Here is a 24,315-nt window from a genome sequence, read left to right on the forward strand (position 1 = left end):
GTATGTCAGGGCTGCAGGACTGGCATCAGACACTGAGCGCTCTAAAGCCAAACAGTCCTGAAAGGACATTTTTTTAAGGAGGACGAAAAAGAGTGGAAATTAGAACACTCATTTATTTTAAACTTCTGGAATCCTTAAATGCAACTAACAGATACCAGTGATGGATGCACAAGGAAAGATCATGGATGTGGTCCTGAAGGACAGCTCCCTCCTGCAGACCAACACTACCAGTGGTGCCCGAGCCTCTAGTGATGGCGAGACAGTAATAGGTGCTTACCTGCTGCTCCTAGGTAAGGACAACATGGAATATTGTTGGCTGATTATTTAAGAAAATCATCAAAACATAATGGTTTGAATAATTATGTTTTATTATTGCTCATGAAATTGTAACTGAAGTGCCTATGATCAAACACAAATTAGATGTCACCAATTCTGCTTGAATCGCCAGGTTTAGGTACCAAACATCATGTTTATCTGGCTGCGTACATTTTTTAGTAATGGCAGTTCCCTTCGGATTTAAGCTTATTTATTGGCGATTATTAATAAAATGAAAATCGATTACTACAACTGTTGATTGTTTTGGGGGTTCATATGTTAGTTTGTCCTAGGCGTATAACATAATAATAGGAATCGGAATAGTGTGGTGCAAGGTATGCAAATAATAAAATGCTAAAACATAAAATAACTCAATGCTCAAATATTTAACTACACATACACCACAAATGTTTGTATAACTCTTGTATAATATTTCTGTATAACTTGCCTGTGTTTCTCCTTGCATTTTTTAGGCTGGCTGTCATGGCTAGGAAATGGAGCTGTAATCTGCCTTATGTGTAAACGCAGACAACACTTTGATTGCCAAGATATAATGACCTTCAACCTTGCTGTGTCCGATGGAGGAATCTCAATTTTTGGCTACAGCCGAGGAATAATGGAACTGTTCCAGGGGTTTGGAAAAGATGGATTCCTAATCAGCTCACTCTGGACTTGCAATGTGAGTGTGTTTGAACATTTTATTTTGATATGACAAAAAGGTATTTCACCCAAGTGTTTTTTTTAAGCCAATCCCCAGCCAAAATTATTTTATTTTGTTTTGAATAGTTAGGGGAAGGGTTAAAGTTTCTGTTAGATTTTTGTATTGCCCTTTTTGCCCTGTTAGTGAGATTTTCCTCCTGCTTTCTGTCAGAAAACAGATACACATTTTTAGCAAAATGAAGAAAAAATAGGAATTCTTACAGTGTTCTCAGTTCTTTATGTGCCCTCTTGTCTCAGTTACAACTGCACCTTTTTTTTTGTGTCCAATGGATGTCAACCACGGTCCCAAGCTCTACTACTAAAAGTGAAAAGTTAGGAACCTTATTTGACTGCGGCTGCTATAATGTGGTCCCCAAAGTCGCTTTTGGCTCTGCTGCAGCCACAGCAAATCTGGTTACCTGCTGGGTACCCAGAAAATGCCATCTCCGAGGTTTCCCACCACAGGTGTGAAGGGACCCTAAATTGTTCTTAAAGTACTAAGGTTTCATATTCCAAAATTGCAAGCAGGTGGGATTTTTATTGCAGAAGGGCCAGGCGATGTCTGTTGTACCTGTGCGCAATGCCTGCTCACAATTTTTTAATTTTTTTATTTAGTTCCACTTTAAGCTTCACAGATTTATAACAGGACTAAACAATAAAATGAAGAATGTCAAATGTTTCTTATCTGCACTTTCAACACGAATCACACATAACCACAGATTTGCACTCGACTTCCATTGTTGCCCCAGACATCTGCCTTTCAGTTTTCTTGATCCTTTCATTCTAAAACATGTCAATGTAGTCCTAAGTAAATTAAACCTTGTAAACTGCTTTATTTGAATCCTATGCAATCTGTCCTACTTATCTCTCCTGTTTTATTAGGTTGATGGCTTTCTAATCCTCCTATTTGGCTTGATTAGTATTAGCACCCTTACAGCAATCAGCCTCCTACGCTATGTGAAGGGATGTCACCCACACAGAGGTAGGTCACTACTTTCACTGTCTTTGGTATCAAGCCCAGAGATGAACTTTAATTTCCATATGTGATTCCATCGGTACATTCACTTTATATCCGGGTGACTACTAATAAGGCAGCTTGAGGGGAAATATAACCAATGTTTGACTGCGGTATATTGACATCATGTCTAGACTTAGGCCTCGGCAATGTGAATGAGAGATTGTAACCCTGAGACAAAATTGTGCATACTCCTGATAGGACCCATTGGGCACAGCTGCCCGCGAAAGCCATTCACTTTGTAACATAAAGTAACAAAATGTCATTGACTAAATACAATAAATTATTTTATTTACTATTTTAGATCAAATAAATAGTTTACTTTTTTATATTAACTATAGGCCATAAAAAGGGGATGTTCACATATTTTATTGTTTGTACATTGCTATTTATTTGATATATGTACCAAAGGCTACTTATTTTTGTTATTTCCTTCTTCTATGTTACTGGTTTCTTGGATGTCATATTTAAAAATAAAAATTAAAAAAACTTTATTCCAATTTAAACACTTTTTAAACCCAATCAGTCCAAAATGGCTGGTTTCTCGCCTCCCCCCAGCTAATGCTTGTTTTGTATATGCAAAAATAAATTATTAAATACACAAATTGGGACAGGTACTAAACATGTTTCTCTCTAGCAGGGACACTTTTCCAAAAACTTGGGATTTCTGGGTATGTTTAGGTATTGTCTTAGTAACTGTGCTAAAGTAATTTATTTTATAAATGTGTACCAGAATGTCTAATTGTATGTGATTATTCTTTGTTCTTTTAAAATATTAATATGACCTAACAAAGGTTCATTAGCTTCTTCAAGCAGCTAATAAGCAACTTTTTTGTCCAAAGCAGTAACAACGGTAATAAAGAAAACATTTAATTAAAAGCACTGCATGCGCAGTGAGATCGGCTCTCTTTTTTTTCCCCTTCACATTTTTAGTTTAGTTCCGTTTTAAGCTTGTACATTTATTCAGCTTTATGTTTTGATTTTAAAAATATTGTTATTCTATATGATGAAGTTACATGATAGATCTTTCTCACGTCAGGCACTCTGATGTACGGGAGGGCTAATGTAATCTTGAGTGAACAAAATGACAACTCTTTCATCATATACACCTAGCATATATGTTTTTCATCTGTGTATTTAAATGTTTGGCAACTTTAAACGTGATATGTGTTATGTCTATTTCTCAGCTCACATGCTAGACCAACGTTGTGCCTCTGTGACTATCATCATCATATGGATCTCAGCCATTATCTGGTCAGGAGCTCCACTTCTAGGCTGGGGCAGCTTCAAAGGTGGGTGAACTAATATTGATAAAGTGTTTATTTACGCATATACCTTAACAGAGTTCTATTTGAATTATTCAATTGAAATTCCTGGCATCAAGATGATAGGTTAGAACTGAGCACTTATCTACATATCGGGCTGTACAATGGAACATTTTAAAAACTTTGAGTTGAACATTCTTCTATCATATAATTCTCTTTGCAGAACGCAAGTATGGCACCTGTGAAATAGACTGGTCCCTGGCTACTAGCTCCATTTCCTACAAATGTTACGTTATTGGAGTTTTCCTGTGGGGATTTTTCATTCCAGTGGCCATCATGATCTTCTGCTATGTATCAATCATTAGAGTTGTTCACGCCAGTCACAGGAGCTCCAAGGGAGTGGAGATCAGTAAAAGACAACTCACCATGGAAAGAGATATCACAAGGGTAATCTCTTCTATAGAATACTTAAGGATGGAATTTGTTCTAACCATTTCTAATTGCAGTACTTCTGTTAACATCGTCAACAAATGTTGTATCTATTAATCTCAGTATCAGGTTTAGATTGAAAATTAAAAATTAGTCCAAGAATGTTTAAAGCAATAAGTAATAATAACTAAGTATTACACTGGGGAACAATTTTGAACAAATTTTTTGTTGACTTCAATTTTTAAGCCTATTTACACTAAAATAGGTATGCTGATTCTGAAAGTGCAGTTAGTTTTCTTCTATTACATCAGGTTTTTTCTCTACCGCTTATAATAATGCGATTACTGTAGCATGGATTTGTATAGGCGATTCATTTACACACAAGACAGTGTGGTCAGAGGTTGTGCGCTGCTCTACATAGTGAATAAGCAAAATTTCTTTTTCTACTTCACACGTAATTCCTTTCTTTAAGATCATGTCTGGCTCTGCTGTTTCTGGTCGTAGGTGCCTAAACAACCCTGATTCGTTTTGTTATATCTGTGGCAGTTTCACAATTACCAGTCAAGGGGGCGAATATCAGCACATTTGTAAAGCAAGCCTATTTGGCATATTTCAAAGTTAAACTTGGTGAACAAGATAAGTCTTGGGCCCCTCATAAGGTGTGCAAACAGTGTTTAGAGGGTTTACGGATGTGGACAAGGGAACACGTAATAATGCGTGATAAGAGGGCATTTGGTATACCTATGGTTTGGCGAGAGCCAGGAGATCATTTCAGTGACTGTTACTTTTGTATAGTGAAAACTTCAGGATATAACAAGAAAAATAAATGTAACAGAGTATCCTAGTCCACCATCCACTATACGCCCAGTGGCTCATTCAGATGAAACCCCAGTGCTGGTTTTCGTTACACTACCCTCTCTTGAAGAACATGATTATGGTGATGAACTAGGTGATAACAATGATGAAGAGTTTGAAATTGAAGAGAGATTTTATCAGCATAAGTTGAGAGATTTGGCACGTGATTTGGGACTCATCAAGACTGCGTGAGAAAAACATACCTGAAAAAGGAACAAAGGTATCGTACTTTCGAACCAGAGAAATTGCATTTCTACAGTACTTTAGAACTGACAGTGGCTTTGTGTATTGCCATAACATACCTGGTTTATTTCACAATGGCAATATATCTGGGTCAGTCCCAACTGGCCATTCAGTTGCCCTTTGGGAAGAATATGCAGACATTAAGAGAGTCATGGAGTTGTTGCAATATCACCAACACAATTGGGTCATCTGTGTTGACCTTAAAATGGTATGCTTCCTTCTTGGTCAGCAACGTGGATAAACCAAGTATCCCTGTTATCTGCGCATGTGGGACAGCAGAGCCCGTGAGAGGCATTGGGTGGAAAGGAATTGACCTCCAAGATCTGCCCTAAAACCAGGTGATCCAAATATTCTACATGAGCCACTTGTTGATAGAAAGAATATTATATTCCAGCCTCTGCTCATGTAACTAGGTCTGATGAAGCAGTTTGTTAAAGCTTTGCCAACTGAAGGAAACTGTTTCAAGTACCTCATTTTGGCATTTCCTAGCCTATCATTTGAAAAAATAAAGGCCGGTGTGTTTGATGGTCTACAGAGCTTTTTCAGTTGCTGAATAGCGCGATCGCGTACGATTTCGGATCGCGAATACGAATGCGCGACCGATAATCCGATTCTGCTTGATGAATCAGGGGCAATGTCAGAAGTCGAAAAAAATGCTTGGTTATCATTCAAAGACATTGTCAAAGACTTTCTTGGAAACACAAGAGCGTATAATTACACAGAAGTTGTCCAGAAACTCTTGGAGAGCTACAAAATGCTTGGTTGTAATATGAGCATCAAGGTGCATTTTTTGCATAGCCATCTTTCTAACTTCCCGGAAAACCTTGGTGCAGTCAGTGATGAGCAAGGTGAACGATTCCACCAAGATTTGAAGGTCATGGAAGGACGGTATCAGGGTGGATGGGATGTACATATGATGGCTGACTATTGTTGGAGCATCCAGAGGCATTATCCTAACACTAACCACTCCAGGAAAAGCTATAAGCGTACATTTTTACCTACTTTGCCGATTCAATTTTAAATGTTTTACTAATAAAAAAAATGTCATAGAGTAACAATAAATCCTTTGCATGAACAAAAGAAATTTAAATAAAGGGTACATTAAAGTTATTTATTTTTTCATTTTATGTAAAATTTGTGTTTTTTGACAAAAATGGGGGGTACCCTGTATCGCAAAAACTAGATGTGATAGCAAAACACTGGGGTAATTTCTGGATTCACCACCCAAAAATTAGTAAAAAAAGAGTGTAAGATCTAACTCAACAAAAAATGCGTTCCCCTATTGTTAATATTACACAGTATTTATATAGCACTGACATATTACACAGTGCTGTACAACGTCCATAGTCATGTCAGTAGCTGTCCCTCAAAGGACTCACAATCTAATGTCCCTACCTCAGTCATATGTCTTTAATGTAGTCTAAGGTCATTTTTAGGGGAAAGCCAATTAACCTAACTGCATGTTTTTGGAATATGGGAGGAAACCAATAATTTTCATATTCCATTCCATATTTATTCTACAGCCAGTGGTAAAAACATATTATAACCAAGTTCTCCTTAACCAAGTTCAATTCAATATAATTAATGTTGACTGTTTTTGAAGGGGGTTATATTTTAGTGTTGATGTGACTGTCCACAATTTGGTAAGTAATTTCATACCTTTAAGAGGATCCCATATGATGTGCAATGTATGTCAACATTGGACCATGCCAGGCCACAGGTGAAATTATTTTATAGGGTGCAGGGAATAGGTATTTGACCCATATGTTTTGCAGCAGTTAACAAGCATTGAAGGAGCATTATTTCTGCAGGCCACTGTAAAGATCCTGTTTCTTAAGGTATGCAATTAGGAATAAATTTAATTAATTATCAATTGCGTCCAAAGGCTGCTGTAAATCCTGAATGATAGTATAAACAATTATAAAATACACTAACTATGTGATGCACAAACCTAATAAAGTCAACAAACCTGCTTTTTACCTCCCTTACCTAGACACAGTCTCTTGATTTGGATCACATACACTCACCAGACACAGTGGGAGGCTTCCAGCAGGGGAGGCAGAGCCGACAATTCAGAAAGCAATGAAGAGAGCTTGATGTGGCCAGGTGCTAATTGAAAAGCTTGTATATACGCAGTGACAATACTGATAGCCACCAACACACATTTTTTCCTTCCACTGTAGTGCAGACAGAAACAGCCTACAAAAGAGTGGCCATTCTGATTTGAATTCCCACCATCACAGGTAGCTGCATTAGGTAGACTTCCCAATCAGGATCAACAGATATCTGTGGGACTTTGCAGGGGTACTAAGGTAGAAAATTAGGTGTAGACCCTCTTATAATTATTATAGCAGCACGTTTTTCCTGCTGTAGGACCAGGTGAGAGGGAGCACAATGATGGTACATTGTGTTTACGTTTCTGAAAATGTTCAGCACCTAAAAACTTCTACTGGATCACCAGTAGCAAGGTTTTGTACAGAACCCTTTTCTATCCTGAGCACCACTGGAATAAATATTCTACAGTTTCTTTTAGCATTATGCACATCTTACATATTCTCTTTTTATGTAGAGATGCTTTAAACTTTGTTTTTTATTTTAGGTTGATTTCTAAGAGCACCTATCTTCTAAAATATTGTTAGTTTTATTTGCTTTCAATTTGTATAGACATGGTACCATTGTTATCATTATAGAAAACTTATTTATTTTTCCTTATGCTGACCCTTTGGCAGTCTTACATTTGAATTTTCTTTCATAAATATATAATTACATATTGAATATGCATATTTAGTAAGTTAGGGCAGGAGTGTTTAACAAGTTTATTAATAAAACTATTTTTTGTATCACTATCTTTCTTTAGGTATCCTTTGTGATCTGCACAGCATTCTTACTCGCCTGGTCTCCTTATGCTGTTATTTCTATGTGGTCAGCCTGTGGCTACCAAGTACCAGCCCTCACCAGTGTTGTGGCCACACTGCTTGCTAAGTCAGCAAGCTTCTACAATCCTATCATTTACATAGGCTTGAGCCCCAAGTTTCGACAAGAGCTGCAGGCCATGATGTGCTGTTTTCAGACAAAGAAAAGTTTACCTTCCAAGTGTCAAAAGGTAGCAGTTGTCTATGAAGCCAAGAAGATGCAATCAGCAAATCTCATACAGAATTCTGAAGAATTAGAGGGAAATACACTGGTGACTAATAGTTCTGCATCACAAAGGACAGACATGGTAGAATTCCCTGATGTCTCTGAAATAGGGCAAACCACAGACGGGATTGCTAATGTCGACACAGACATAACTAATAACTTTTAATCTGAGACAGGACACAAAATAGACATGTAGATCTGATCTACTTCATGCATATCAGATCATTGCATGACTTGGATTCGAGTCATAAGTGAATTTCCTTATGGTTACCGAAAAGTTAGGTGGGCATCCTTGGTGATTCATTTTACTTTGTTCTGTGGTGTTGAGCAGAGGCTACCTTGTTAATACCCATAACTAGAGACAATTGGGAAATTCTGGAAATAGGATAGAAATAGTTTCATTGTCTAACCCTGTAAGTGCAGTGTTATGGTCTGGATTTGCTTCAGTTGGTCAGGTCCAGGGTCTGAAACGTTTGGTGTCCAACAAATGAGGTCAGCTGATATTATACCTGATAATACTAAATGACCAGGTTTTCCCACAAATAGATTTTTCTTTCCTGATTGCACAGGCATATTTCAAGATGATAATGCGAGGATTATTAGGGCTCATAATTGTGAAGAAGTTGTTCAGAAAGCAGGAGACATCATTTTCACATATGGATTTGGCCACTAAAAAGTCAAGACCTTAATTCCATTGAGAATCTTTGGGATGCGCCTGGGAAAATTTTACACAATGGTCCAACCCCACCATCATCAATGCAAAATCTTGGAAAAATATTAATGCAATTTTGGATGGAAATAAATGATGTGACATTGCATAAGATTTTTGAAATGATATCACATTGAATGTGTGCCATATTCAAAGCTTAAAGCAGTGTTTTAAGGGCCAGCTAGTGTATAAGAAGTGTTTAAAATTTACAATAAATAAATGGCTAAATTCTCTTAATTTAAAAGTATGGTTAGTACTGGATTATATGATCAAATAGAACATTATTTCACTTAGATTTAAACAATAATTCTAGACCTATACTTTGCAAGAACAACTCTTGCATCTGAGATGTAAGCTGGTGAGGGGTCAGAAGGACCCCTTACCACTTCACAAATAGTTTGGTAGCTCACAACACATGCAGAACAATGGTTAGACTGTGAATTTAAGCAAAGCACTTAACCCATCAATATTTGGTACTGCTCTACACTAACACTATGTTTCAGTAGAAGGTAATTACAAATGTAATTACCATGTTGTCCGATGGCTAATATAAGTTACTACAGAACATATTTTTTGCACAGTTAAATAAATGTACTCAGAAAGTCAAGGACTGGCACCTATTTCCTGACATGTACACGTGAGTAGCGGAACCTAGAAGGGTGCTTCACAGATTACAAAGCATAAAAGATTTTCATCTAAAACCTTTTCTTATGATTAAATTAGTTAGGACCTCTGTCATGGGTTTGTAGTTCATTATCCACACTGCAGAAAGCTTCCCTCATTTCCTGTCGTGTGACAGAGGGAGAGAAAATTATTAAATACTTTCTGGTTTTTCTGGCGGTTCTGGTAGATCATTGACTTAATAACAGCATACAAACTGCAATATCTAAAGCTAGTAAAGTACTTTCTTGTATTAAAAAAGGAATAGACTGCAGAGATGGAGACATAATCCTGCCCCTGTACAAAGCATTGGTCACACCACATCTGGAATATTAAGTCCAGTTTTGGGCACCAGTTCACAAAAAGGACATTGTTGAATTGGAGAGAGTTCAGAGACGGGCAACTAAATTATTAAAAGGAATGGAGGAGGTCAGCTATGAGGAGAGATTAGCTGAACCTGAATCTATTCTCCCTTGAGAAGAGACATTTAAGGGGGGATATGATCACCCTGTATAAATATATAAATGGTCCATATTGAGAACTCTCTTCCCCATTATTCACTTTGAGATCATTACAAAGAACAAGAGGGCACTCTTTGCATCTGGAGGAAAAGGAGTTTAAGCTCCGGATAAGGAAGGGATTCTTCACTGTAAGGTCTGTGAAAATGTGGAATCGGCTCCCTCAGGAAGTAGTTTCAGCAACTACTATAGAATGCTTTGAGAAAAAGTTGGATGCTTTTCTAGAAGCACAAAGTATTACTGGGCATTAAGGCTTTAAAGTAAAAATAACAGTGACTGATGATCCTGGGAACATCCAACTGCCTAATGGAATCAGGAAGGAGTTTTTTACCTTGTTGAAGCAAATTGTACCAGGGATTTTTTTTTGCCTTCCTCTGGACCAACTATGTCCATGGAGTTTTATATCCGGGATATGATTATTTCCCTAGTAGTTGAACTAGATGGATTTATGTCTTTTTTCAACCCAACCTACATTGTAACTATGTAACTTTTCCAATGAAGTGTGTGAAACAAAAAAATGTATTGTGAATTAGGAAAATGTGTGAACTTTATATTTATACACCACAACTGGTAGATATTTAACATTCAAATATTCAGCTCAGCTCCAACATATACATTATAATATATACTATAAGATGATGCACTAGGTACATATTGCAAGCATTAGGTAGCTTGCGGGTGGTCATGATTAAGATAATGGCCCCAATAGAACAATTTTTAAAACCTACTGCAAAAATAATCATGAGAGTATGAAGGATTTCTTGCTGGCACTGTTTACTAAACATATATACAAAATCTATATATACAAAACCAAACAAGCAAATTGCATACTTCCATATATGCTTATATCCACAAACAAATTTTCAAATTGTAATGAGTTTTTATAACAGAACAATATTTTCCTTCTGTACCATACAAAACATGCTAAATATGTATCCAAGAGCATTTCCCTAATTTTGCTTATTTGAAATGTAACCATACATTGCGTAATAGAATAATGAAATGTAGGAGAATCACGCTTTTGTAGGAGAATCACGCTTTAGGAGAATCTGCTAAAACAGAATGTTAGGAACACACTCTGCTCCTGCCACATCAACAGAACCTGCAGAGTTTTAAAAGATTTATCATTATTGCCTTGTGTTTTTATAGTGTGGACATATTACACAGATCTTTAAACGTCATTAAAGACTAACTGTCCTTCAAAGGGGCTCCCAATCTAATGTCTCTACCATAGTCATATAAGATGTAGTAAATATGTTTTTATTTGCCCTGACATACATTTGAAATAGTTATAGTAATGCCAACTGACTTGTCAAACAGTGAAAATTAAACATTTTTTAAAGAGGTTTTAACATTTAACTACACAAAAAAAAGTATCTGTGTGGGTTTGAGCCTAGGCCCTTCAAGTATTTTCCTGCAGCCTAACTACTCATTTATATTTATTATATATATGCCATTTTATACCTTACTATCTGTGTATGGGTATGTATGTCTACAGCGGGGGTGCCCACATTTTTTTGGCTTGCGAGCTACTTGACATGACCAAGTCAAAATGATTTACCAACAATAAAAACTTGGACTTCTGTGCGTGGTAGAGCCTATTTTGAAAGGCAGGGCTCTGCGATCTACCAGTAGATCACAATCCACCTGTTGGACACCCCTGGTCTACAGCATGCCACCTTGTCCTTCTCTTTGTCAAATACAGGATAGATTGGCGAAAACCCTATTCCTATCAGGATTTGCTGGTTCATTTACTACTTCTGCAAATCTTAGCCTGCGCTCCTGGTATACCTGAATTTGTGCATTAACTTCATGATCCTAGTATTACTAAATATAATTTAATCCATTTGAGTATGAGATCTGCAAAGTATCCTGTGCATTTGCTATTGTCTAGAGTAGCCATTCTCAACCAAGGTTTTGAGGGAAACCCCTAAAGTTCTGTAAGTTTGGTTGAACCACAGCAAAGAATTGCTAGAGGAGCTAATCTGTTCAATTGGTGCAGCATGAAAATGAGGCACAGAGTCTAAGTATCAGCCTGGTCTACTCCAGAGCCCCTAGTGGTGAGGATGTTGCACTGCAGACTGATACCAGGTTGCGGCCAGATAAATAAACTGGGTTAGCTCACCATCGTCCACAGCAGGTGTTGCTGATGTAGTCTCCATAGTCAGACTAGCAGAGTTGACAGACTTGAGAGGCATCAAGGATGGATATGGGGTAGTCAATCTCTGCCCAATGTTCCCAAAGTCAGCAATTTGGCTTACTAGAAAAAAAGAAAACTCCTCCAGGGACCTAGGAATGCCCACACATGCAACCTCAACCTTGAGGACAGGCCTTGCTTATACTGGTGTTTGAGGGTTGGGTCACTATTGGATATTGGCAGTGAGACAACCAGATTTAGATGTTTCAACATGTGTGAGGCCTTTCTAAACATTTACAAATAGAGCCTTCAGCTGTGGATGACTGACCCAGGTCATCATAAATCGTGGCCCTAGGGGGAAAGAAAGTTTCCAGAGATTTCAAGAAAGCTTAGATCTGGGGGTTCCTCTGCGCAGAGAAATAACCATTTTGGCAGAGCTGTAGACCTACAGTGTAAGTATGAGGTTGCAGTTAAAATTATCAAAAGTCAGCTGGAACAGAAGGTCTAGAACTTGGAGTGAAAACCACATGACTTCTCCAGGAGGGGTACTGAACACACACAGGAGAACCAGTTGATGCTTGGTGGAAGGCAGGAATCTCAGGGGTAGTGATGTACAGCTGACTTGAAGCGTATCCAACTCCAGACAAATCTGCCGGAAGTTTTCATGCAGACCATGTACAACTTCCCCAAGTGAAGCTTCTTTAGGTTCTGGCTAGATGAAGAGGTCAGGATTGTTTAAACCACGGTGAGAGTTAACTGGTTTATTCAGATCAGCGTGTAAATGAGGGCAGAGTCTAAGTATAAGCCTTGTCTTCTCCAGAGCCTCTGGCGGTGAGGATGTTGCACTGCAGGCTGATACTAGGCTGCCGCCACTCAGATACACACCCAAACTGAGTTACTAATTGAGGATAATGGAAAGACCAAGTAACAACAGTGGGCTAGGCAGAGGTCAGGTAACAGTAGTAGAGGCAGATCAAGCAAGGTACCAAGGAGTAAGACAAGAGGCAAAGTCATATATGCAATTTAAGGGTCAATCAGGCACAGCTCAGATCAGGAACTAACAGGTAACAGGAAAATAGCTAGCAGGCTGGGATCATCCAACAAGAAGGGTAGTGAGCTGAAGCCTTAAATACACACATAACTACCGACACCTGTGTGAATCATGTAAGCTAGGCTCTGGGAAAATCTACCTTCAGTGATGATTACTATTTTACTTCCAATCTCCCTGTGGCAGTAGGTGGCCGAATTATAAGTTGTGATAAACCAGGGGTCTGCAAAGTTTATGGCCACCACGCCATTTATGGGGATGGATCCACCCACCACCAGGGAATGCCCCCTGAAGTGAAATCCCTCTACTCTGTATGCATTGCGGAGGAGAGGGATTTACCTTAAGGGAGCTTTTCCTATTTACCGCAGCGGCGGAAGTATAAACGCCGGCCGCGGTGAATAGGGGAGCAACTGGAAGGGGGCGGCACCGTAACTCCAGCGACTCAAAAGCTCCAGCAGTTCTGGTTTCAGTAGTTCCTAATGCCCCCTGGCCTGAGCCGGCATTAGGCCGGCTCGGCCAGGGGGCGTTAGGCCGGAACGAACCACCGGCTAGGCCATATCTGGCCTAAAGGCCAGGGTTTGCCGACCCCTATGATAAACTATTGCACCACCTGGTTTCTTCTTTCCCAGGCACACTTAGCACAATTTGAAAGCCTAACGGCTTCCTCTAGAGGTTGCTAGGGGTTTCTTGAGCTTTGGCTGATTGACCTCCCATTCGATGGTGACCTCTTAGCAGCATAACTTTAAAACTATTTTTAGCTATTTGCAAGGATGGCATTCTGACCACCATTGTCAGGGGAACATTTTTCTGGCCACCAATGTTTGGTGCATTCTTTTTACCACTGACCTTCTAGGGTTTCAGTAGGGGTTTCCTGAAGCCGCATACACACTTGCAATTATAGTCATTGGAAAGGATCTTTCACAATCCTTTCCAACGACTAAGCATATCACGATGCATGAACGATGCTGTACATACAGCACCGTTCTGCTCTATGCAGAGGGGAAGGGGAGAGCGACGGAGCGGCACCCTGCTGCGCGCTCTCCCCTTCACTTGCATTACAATCGTTCATCGCTCATCGACTGTGGAACCGCCAGGACGGTCGTTCAGACGATGAACGACATGCGCTGTACACACTTCAGATTCTCAGCCGATTTTGGCCCTGAGACGATTATCAGACTAAGACCTAAAGATAATTCAGAGGGTTCCCCAGTGGTAATTAGAAAAGCTGGTCTAGAGCCTGATCTACTAGATTGGCCTTTCACTCTAACTGATTACCCATTGCCTTTTGACAATATTTTCTGGTCTGAAGTTGTCCATATTTGTTGTCCATATTAGTCCCATACTGGTTGTGATAATAATTTCTATTAAAATAGTTTTGCAGGGCTTAGGTCCAGCAACATCTTTTCCAAATTCCATCCCTGTGCAATATTGTCTGCAATTGTGTACTTTTTAAAAAAACTGTGATCTTCTCCAGCTAAAGGAAATAAAGGAAAAAGGGGCAACTCTGATAGCTAGCTCACCTTTATTTTGAGCACATGTCTTTTCATGAGCATAGTAAGAGAACATTTAAAAAATAAGGGCCCTATTATATGTCTAACATTAGGAAGAATGTTTAACAGAGGAAGAAAAAAAAAAAGGCGCACACACTATCTCTCCCACCATCCCAGCCTAAATCAGTCAGTTGCTTGGAGAGTTGCTCATAGATATACCAATATGGGTCACTGTATGGTAACTTATGTTTTTTTTTTTAGTTTATTTAGTTTTAGTTTAGCCTGTATATTTACTTATAATTAAAAATACAGTATATTATTGAAATGTACAGAAAAGCAGACTATGCATCAAAATCTGCTAAAGTTGCATTTTTTTTTTATTAATTCCAACGCTGCATTACCACTGGTTATGAAGATCAATGACCCAAGAAAACTGATAAATGTATTTTAATGATAAGGCTAAAACATTGCTCAAAAAAATCTTTTCTAGCTAGCTTACCTCTAACTTTTTAAAGCATCCCTGGAATGAGGCGCATTGCAGAGAAGGCAATGAAGGGTTCATGGAACATACTGTACATATAAAAGGCCAGACTAAACTACTGATAAAATACAGGTTGTTTAAATTATATTAAATAACTATTAATAATGCCTTTTACATTAGGAATTATATATCAGCACAACATATGAACAGAACTGCAATGCCTTTAAAGGAAACTATGGGAGTATAACAAGCATTTTAGGCAGTTTTACCATTATCATTATTTGTTTGCTTGTCTTTTATTTGGTATAATTGTGTTGCTTTGATCAAAACATTTATTTATCATCCTTACTACTTTTTTCAGATTCTAAAATTGTCTCATTTTTAACACATCTGTCCTTACCTCAATAGAATATATCTATATACCTATATATAACTTAATAGTTTAGACATGGCATGATCATCATTGATGAATAACCCAGAGATACTACATACATCGTTTGGGCCCATTATCCCCATGCTATAGTCTTAATGTTTTAAAGCTCTCCATGCCTAGAGAAGATAGATTTTCATGGGAGAATATGGGTGATTCAGCAAACCTGGAATATATCTGGTTCAGGATTGAAAACCTTTAAAAACTAAACGCAAATTGCTTTTAAGAAATCCATTACAGGTTTGCTGGACCACCTAGGTTTTCCCATTATAATCTATCTTCTCCAGTCTTGGAAAGCTTTAATATTCATCCCCTATAAATGCATTTACTCCCAAATTGAGTCTAATCTCCTGTTTTAAAAATGAACATACTACACTTCTGAAATGGTTATCTTAGGCTAGACTAAACCCTTGGTCATTAGACATTTGGTCGAGTGATCACTGTTGAACATAATGATCAGTTAATCTAAGTTACCCCTAGTAATTTGTCACATCACTTGAAGCAGCAGTTAATACTTAACAAGTATTAGTATAAGAATAGAAAGTCATACTATATAGTATAGGAGTATATGAATATATGGAAGCTCATAACACACCTGCTTAGTTAGTCTTTTGTAACCAATATGACAGACAGAAATTTTCAATGTAAGAAAATGTGATTGAAGTAATAATTTTTACTTAAATTATTGATGGTAAAAGGAAACACCATGGGCCTGATTTAATAAAGCTCTCCAAGGCTGGAGAAGATATATTTCTCTGGTGATCCAGAAAACCTGAACAGGATCTGGTTCGGGAATAAAAACATTTGCTAACAAATAACAAATGATTTTATCAAATCCATTCCAAGTTTGCTGGACTACCCAGCTTAACTGATGAAAGTGTATCCTCCCCAGCCTTGGGGAGCTTTATTAAATCAGGCCCACCGTGAATCAAGTAAAGTCATCAGTAAAATGCTAAGCTTATCATGTATACCTAGCCACCATACCTTATTTTCTTTTATTAAATTTGACATTTAATCTGAATTACTGCATACCCAAACCTCATCCCCAATACTTACATATAGAGAACTCTCCTTGGTGAGAGCAGATGCTCGGCTCACAATTATGTCCATCTTTGTCACAGCAATTTTGGTGGTAGTGAGATCTCCAAGTCATGGTGACAGACACCAGTAAAAACTGTGTGGAAGAACCCATTACCACCCCCTTCCAGAACTCATACTTTTAAAACAAAAATGGTATCTTAATGGTGCAGAGTGATTCTGAATTTAAAAGAATAGAGTAACAAATCTTGTATCTGTAATTACTCACCAAACCCTGAGACACCAAATTATAGGAGAATGACAGCTGAAAAGACTAATTGGTGCATCAAGTTTTTCCTTTTTTAACATTTGGGTTTTTTTATGCATGTTTATTTTTTGTTTGTTGCTTAGTCTAAGTATAGAGGCTTAGGTTTAGTCTTTGGCTTATTTGCCGGTCCTCAATAATCAGCTCATGGACAGCATCGCAGGTTGCTGGGTCAGTTGAGGTTGGGGCGCCCACTGCGGGGCTCATCTTCAACGGTGAAATGCCCAGTCCTGAAACAAGATATCCAGGTTTTGACAGTGCTGTAGGAAGGACACTTTTCTCCCAGTGTTTGTGACATCTCAGTGTGAATGTCCTCTGCTGACTTTCCCTGGAGAAACAAAAACTTCATGATGGCCTGTAGCTCCAACGACGTGAAACTTGCTTGTGCTTCTGCCATCACAGCTTCTCACTAAAAGAAAAAACAGTTTTAAGAATCGCAAAGACCTGATATTTGCACAGTTACATGTTAGGATATTAGGCTGTCATATCCCCCCACACTCATTTTTCTATTTCATCTGGAATTCCCCGAATACATTTGATAATTATATTAGAATTAAATTGACTGATGTGCTCTGATCCCAGCAGAACAAGGCTGTCAGTACAGTAGCAGGGAAAGTGATTCCATATGTGGATATTAAGATTTTCAGCTATTGTCTTAGTTTATCATTTTGCCTTTGATTTTACCCACAGGAATGAAAACTCTTGGTGATGAGTTCCACGAATATATGTTTTATTGAAAAAAAATGTATTCTATTTTCAGTTTTCAGGTGGTAAAGTATCTGGAAGTTTCCATTTCCCAGTAGTGATGTCTGTGGTAGTCAGGTGAATTGTAAAACTCACTGCAGACAAGCTATCATTATATTTTTTTTTGTGCTTGGTCATCCAGTTTCCATACATCAACATACCTTTCACAAGAATACAAGTTCCTTGAAATAAACTTACATTAGCAGAGTTGGGGAAAATATGACAGCTTAAACAAATTCTAAAAGAATATTACCTAATTAGAATCCTCTAAGAGAGGTTTAATCGCTGGCACAATGCCATTACAAACATGCATGCACCCAAATGCAGTTTCAGGGGCATTGGATGGGGGAGAATAGTACAATTGCTAAAACATTGTTCACCTCTCTGTCACCCCACAGGGACAGGTGTACTTGAATAGCTGGTTGGTATTTGGAGTCAGTTGATAAATCTTAATCTACACACGCATGCTAGATGATTATTTTACTGTTCACAATGCACATTTTGTTCTGTTCTAGCACACCTAAGAGTATATTTGCCTGCCCTTTGGAATGTATGGCAATAAAAATAAAAGCAATTATACTACCAATCTGGTTCTGTACATTTTATTGTTCTTGGCAAATGACAAATTAAAGCAGACTTTGGGCGCATTCACAAATGAACACAAATATGCCTTTATTGCTCTTCTAATGCATCAAAAACCGTGCATGTAGAGCACTGCAGCGCACATTATTGTATAGCTGTCGACTGTAACACATATTCTTTGCCAATGTTCTATTGGGGTGCATTCAGAATGAATAGCACCACAATGCATGAACATGTGTAACCCAAATGTTACTGCATTGTGTTGGTGTAAATGGGCACCTAATTGTAAAATACTAACTGAACATTTTGGTCTGAACATGCAGCTTTGTTTATTGTGCTCATTTGGAAGTGGGAGTTTGGACCTATTTGATCTAACAAGCCTGGCAGAACCTTTGCAGAAAATGGTTTTAGATTTATTTGGCTTTATCCATTTTTTAATTGCCAAAATATGTGCCTTAATTTTTAAACACAAATGTAAACTATACCTTCTAATTTAAAACAGGTTAATGTTACATTTATTTAGGGTATTATTACTATAGTTAAGGGGTCTACATGTATGTGGACACAACCCATTTATCAAGTAAGTTGGTGAGCTTTTCGTAAAGAGACCCTGTCCCAAACCTAAGAGAAGCAAAGACAAAAGCTCAAGTAGTTTAAGGTACCAGTGTTTTTTCTTTAATGTACTTGTTTTTCACCTGCAAAATTTCCATGAACTTGCCTTAAAATTTTTCTTCTCCAAGAAAAGTTAATAGCTCCTCCCCTCTCTGCTCACCATAGCCCTACTCTTTTCTGTAAAGATCTAAATACTCTCTGTGATGACCCAGCTTCTTTGTTACTCCATTCATCCCCCGTAAGCCTTCTTGTAGCTGTGGGGAAGGAGCTGTCATTTGAGGCACTACATCAGATCAACAATGGTGGCACCCAGCTGCAGTTTTGGAGTCAGTGGATGGAGGGAGACAGAACAATTGCTAAAACATTGTTCTCTTTTTTCTTTTGCAGCTTGTCCAAAATATACTTTTTAAAATAATAAACATATTAGTTTAATGTAAAGTGTGTTTACCAGAGTCAAAACTCTAAATCTTCCATTGTTCTTTCCAAGGTTTCTGTCCTTTGGGTCCTTTCAGAAAGCATGGAAGAATACGTTTTTAAGTACTACCGGTATGTTGTGAGGGCAATCTTGGCTGAAGCTATATGCACACATTAGAATATTGACAAATGATCTAGCGTGTATTCAGCAGTCCCCTGATATTGTTTAGCGTTCCACTGGGTAAATCACTAAACCGCTGATCGAGGACAACTGCTTTAATTTTCCTTCTTCAAATCATTAAAACAGGCAACAGGTTAATTTTAGGACACATTATGTTATTAAGATTAGTCTAAAAAAAAAAAGAATATTAGATTTTTATTAGGACATTGCACATTAAATTCTGTAGAGTTAGATGAGGTCTGAAAACTTGTGTAAACCTTGGAAAGAGAGAAGTTACAATATATATGTTTGTAACTCAAATATTTTTATGTAAAAATGTTTTCTTTATTTTTGTATCCAGGGGTTTTTGTTTCTTCAATCCAAGTTTCAATATATTCTCTGGAAACAATGGCGTGAACCATGAAAATATCAAAACTACATTTAAACAAGTCATTTTGTTTAAGTTTCCCAAACAGACAACTGTGACTCACAACATTGCAATATTATGTTGCAAAGTCAACACTTTATTTCTATAGTTTGTGGACACTCATAACTGCAAATCTTTGGGATGTAAATAATAGGTATTTGGTGGTGGGAGTGTAACGTAACAGATGGTGTAATGTAACAGAGGTATTGTTGTTACCACCAAAAGTGTATTATGATGAGAAACAGACTTTCAATGGCTAGATGACTTTCAATGACTAGACAGGAGAGGTGTCTTAGTAATATGTATGACTGAATGAAGAATTAAAGCACTGGTTGATAATAAAAAATACAATAGCTGCAATATAAAAACAGATACAGTTACAAGCCTTTTTTTACACAATCACTTCATTTCAGGGGCTCAAAAGTAATTGGACAAATTTAAAAGCTGAAAATAAAATGTTCATTTTTAAAACTTTGTTGAAAACCCTTTGCTGGCAATGACAGCCTGTAGTCTTGAACTCATGGACATCACCAGATGCCGGGTTTCCTCATTTTTAATGTTTTGCCAGGCCATTACTGCAGCGGCTTTCAGTTGCTGTTTGTTTGTGGGCCTTTCTGTCCGAAGTTTAGTCGTCAATAAGTGAAATGCATGCTCAATTGGGTTCAGATCAGGTGACTGACTTGGCCATTAAAGAATATTCCACTTTGCTTTAATAAACTCCTGGGTTGCTTTGGCTGTATGTTTTGGGTCATTGTCCATCTGTATTATGAAACGCCTCCCAATCAATGTGACTGCATTTAGCTGGATTTGAGCAGACAGTATGTCTCTGAACACCTCAGAATTCATTCGGCTGCTTCTGTCCTGTGTCACATCATGGATAAACACTAGTGTCCCAGTGCCATGGCAGCAATGCACGCCCACGCCATCACACTGCATTACAGATCATGTGCTATGCTTTGTATCATGTTCCATGCCTTCTCCATACTTTTTTCTTGTCATCATTCTGGTAAAGGTTGGTCTTGGTTTCATCTGTCCAAAGAATGTTTTTCCAGAACCAGGCTGGCTTTTATAGATGTTTTTGAGCAAAGTCCAATTTAGCCTTTCTATTCTTGAGGCTTATGAGTGGCTTGCTCCTTGCAGTGCACCCTCTGTATTTACTTTCATGCAGTCTTCTCTTTATGGTACACTTGGATATCGATACGCCTACTTCCTGGAGAGTGTTGTTCACTTGGTTGGCTGTTGTGAAGGGGTTTCTCTTCATCATGGAAATGATTCTGCGATCATCAACCACTGTTGCCTTCCGTGGACGTCCAGGTCTTTTGGTGTTGCGGAGTTCACCAGTGCTTTGTTTCTTTCTCATGATGTACTAAACTGTAGATTTTGCCACTCCTAATATTGTAGCAATTTCTTGGATGGGTTTTTTCTGTTTTTGCAGCTTAAGGATGGCTTGTTTCACCTGCATGGAGAGCTCCTTTGACCGTGTGTTGTCTGTTCATAGCAAAATCTTCCACATACAAGCACCCCCTCAAATCAACTCCAGGCCTTTTATCTGCCTAATTGATAATGACATAACAAAGGAATTGCCCACACCAACCCATGAAAAAGTCTTTGAGTTAATTGTCCAACTACTTTTGAGCCCCTGAAATGAAGTGATTGTGTTAAAAAAAAGGCTTTAGTTTCTCACATTTTTTATGCAATCTTTTTGTTCAACCCACTGAATTAAAGCTGAAAGTCTGCAGTTGAACTGCATCTGAGTTGTTTCATTTAAAATTCATTGTAGTAATATAACCAAAATTAGAAAAAATATGTCTCTGTCCAAATATTTATACTGCACACTGGCTGGTTAAGAGGTAACCTGTAATTATTCAGAAATTTTTTAAAAATACTGGATAATTTAAAAAAAAAAAAAACATTTTATATGCCACTAGTGCACTGCAAGTGGTAGTTGCAGGCGGTGAGATCATTCCATTCCATTCAGGACTATTAGAAAATGAGGATAGAGAGGACTTGTGTACTCAAAAGCCAGGTGAAGGGGAGCTGTACCGTCCTACGGGAGTTAAAAGGATAAGAGAAGTAAACTCACAAAAATAGAACAGCTTGTACAAAAAAACTTCTACACTGTGAAGAAGACATTTTTAGTCCACAGGACTTTCCAGTTACATGATGTCTAGGTCTTTTACATGCATCAGGGCCATTGGATTACACCTCTAAGTTGTTTAGACTTTGGACTGCCTGGACCTCTACAGGTACCTATGAAGCCCACATTTGTGGACTTTTCTACAAATTCCTGATAAAGCCCACATTTGAATAAAACAGAGAAGGGTCAGAACTCCTTTCTGGTTTTCATGCAGTCAAATCCTCGTTTGGAAATATTCTTTCACTTGCTGTCTGAAAAATAAGTTGTCTCACCAGGAGACTGCTGTTGTCTCTAACAGCAAAGTAGGCAAAAGTAAAAAAAAGCCTTTAAGTAAAGTAGGAGAATTTGAAATTAGAATGCTCTAAATGGTGTTTTATTTTGTTTTACAACTAATTAATATATACTGTATCATATTAGGAATGATTTATATATATATAATACATAGAATACCTGTGCACATTGAAGTCGATTTCTAGATCCATTTTTTAACATTTTGTAACCACCCCAGAAAGCAAAAAAAAATCTCCAAGTGGGGATACAGATGGTAAAAAATACATGAGATATATTATCTCATCCCTGTTTCATCCATACAAAAAACAAATACATTTAAAAACAAAAGACAAAACTACAGAGCCAATACATACATAGGAAGCATATTATGCATTACCTAAATCGCATGCATCCTGTAAGTCCTATATTGTGGTAGACAACTGCTGTAATTGTGATAATTATATGCTCCTGTCCTGGGATAAATTATATTTGATAAACTTTATCATATGTTCTTCTTGTAATAGGAACACAGAGTAATACTATGATAAACAGAAGTGTGTTTGTAGTGGTGAAGGGGGGTGATGAACAATTATTAGAAATAGACAGACAGATCTGAGAATATAGGGATAGATCACAGTGAAACAATTCCCTTAAGAACACCAGAAGGTGATTTTCTTCTTATACTTGCTCAAAAACATCCGCCTATAAAAAACATGTTGAGAGGCAATACACATTTACATTTATTTATAAGGATAATCAGAAAAGACCAAATCTATCATCTCTTAATGTATGTGAAAATATTCTATACATTGTTCTGCAATATAACATGGGCCACTCCATTGTGGAAATATTCTGAGCTGTAAACTCAAGCCATCCGTTCCCTTTATACCTTTTTTATGGAAGGAACTGAGTAGAGAGGGGTGGGGGTAGAGCATCAGTTTTTTTAAGAGAGATGGAAGTGATGACAACTTCTATCAATTCTTCTATAGATCATAATATTCATAAAATTAAGAAATTATACAAATTTTGCACCCTAGAAAGGTGACACTATTACTCCTAGTTAGATGTTTGGTAGCATCCATTATATTTTCCTGGAGAAAAATGTACTCTCTTTATACTCTCACAAATTGTACCTCCACAATGTTTTTAGGGATGCACTCAAGTCCATGAAACTTAGGGGGATTGTTGTTGTATTAGTGTACTTGCAAAAACTGTGTTCCAGAAGAAAAACTGAAATTCCAGAAGGGAATTTTAATGCGGAATGGTAAAATTTTCTTAAAGTGGTTCCTTCTGGTTCTGACACCTTGGCACTGCATACTTTTGACCTAAGACTGCATAATATACTGGTACATAATATAAAGTCACAATTGCCCACACAACCAATCAACTTGACTATCAATTTTTAGGTGTAGAAAACTAAAACCGACTTTTAAATGGTTGCTCTGAGTGAGGCAATTACAGTCAGTTCCCCCTGGTCTTCCTAAATAAAGTAGCTTTACAGAGATCTTTGCTTTATACCACAGCTGTTCTGCAGTGGAGTGGCTATCATCTGCGGCTAGTCAACTTTTTTTTATATATTTAATCTTTATATAACAAAGATTTTACATAAGTCAAAGAAGATAAAAATAAATAGACCCCCAAGTGCAGAGGTCCTCTATTTTAGCTCATTATTCACATTCTCTAATAGCCATAAAAAGTAAGAAATGATTTTCAAAAGTATAAAACCAAAATTAGACCTATATGTGGCCCTCAAAGAATGGAGTTGGGGATCATTGTCCTAGTGCTCAGCACAAAAGTAAAATAAAAAAACTAATACAATAAACACCACATCTCTTGATGTATTGGAGTGGCACTGATATTATGTTCTATTAAATCTGCTTGTTTTCTCCACAAGTTTAGAAACATTTATATGACTCTCAGGCTTTGCTGCTCACATCTTGGCTTGATGGAGAATGTCTATAAATTGTTCCTCTGTGTCATTTTTCTTGGCTCACTCAGCAAATCTATTTCAGGTCATCAGAATAGAATAGTTTCTATTTCTCTTTTCCTATTATAAAAGGATTTGAAAGTGCAAAGCCAAAATGCAGTCTAATAGTGAGTGTAATGACTGCAGTTGTAAATTTTTAGCAGCCAATATTAGAGCAAAGTGTGCTTTGTGGGACTCATATCAATAACGTAAAGGATAGAGCTAACAT

At 37.6% G+C, this 24,315-nt stretch overlaps 1 protein-coding gene across 1 annotated transcript; it reads left to right on the forward strand.

Moving 5' to 3' along the window:
* Positions 1 to 11,433, forward strand: LOC140342297 (opsin-5-like). Its single transcript, XM_072428435.1, has 6 exons — positions 1 to 290; positions 789 to 994; positions 1,897 to 1,996; positions 3,217 to 3,321; positions 3,518 to 3,741; positions 7,679 to 11,433. The coding sequence occupies exons 1-6, from the start codon at positions 161 to 163 to the stop codon at positions 8,123 to 8,125; spliced, it is 1,212 nt and encodes a 403-aa protein (XP_072284536.1). The 5' UTR covers positions 1 to 160; the 3' UTR covers positions 8,126 to 11,433.
* The last annotated feature ends 12,882 nt before the right edge of the window (positions 11,434 to 24,315 follow it).

The sequence above is a fragment of the Pyxicephalus adspersus genome, chromosome 12 (assembly GCF_032062135.1).
Source record: "Pyxicephalus adspersus chromosome 12, UCB_Pads_2.0, whole genome shotgun sequence".
Lineage (NCBI taxonomy): Eukaryota > Metazoa > Chordata > Amphibia > Anura > Pyxicephalidae > Pyxicephalus > Pyxicephalus adspersus.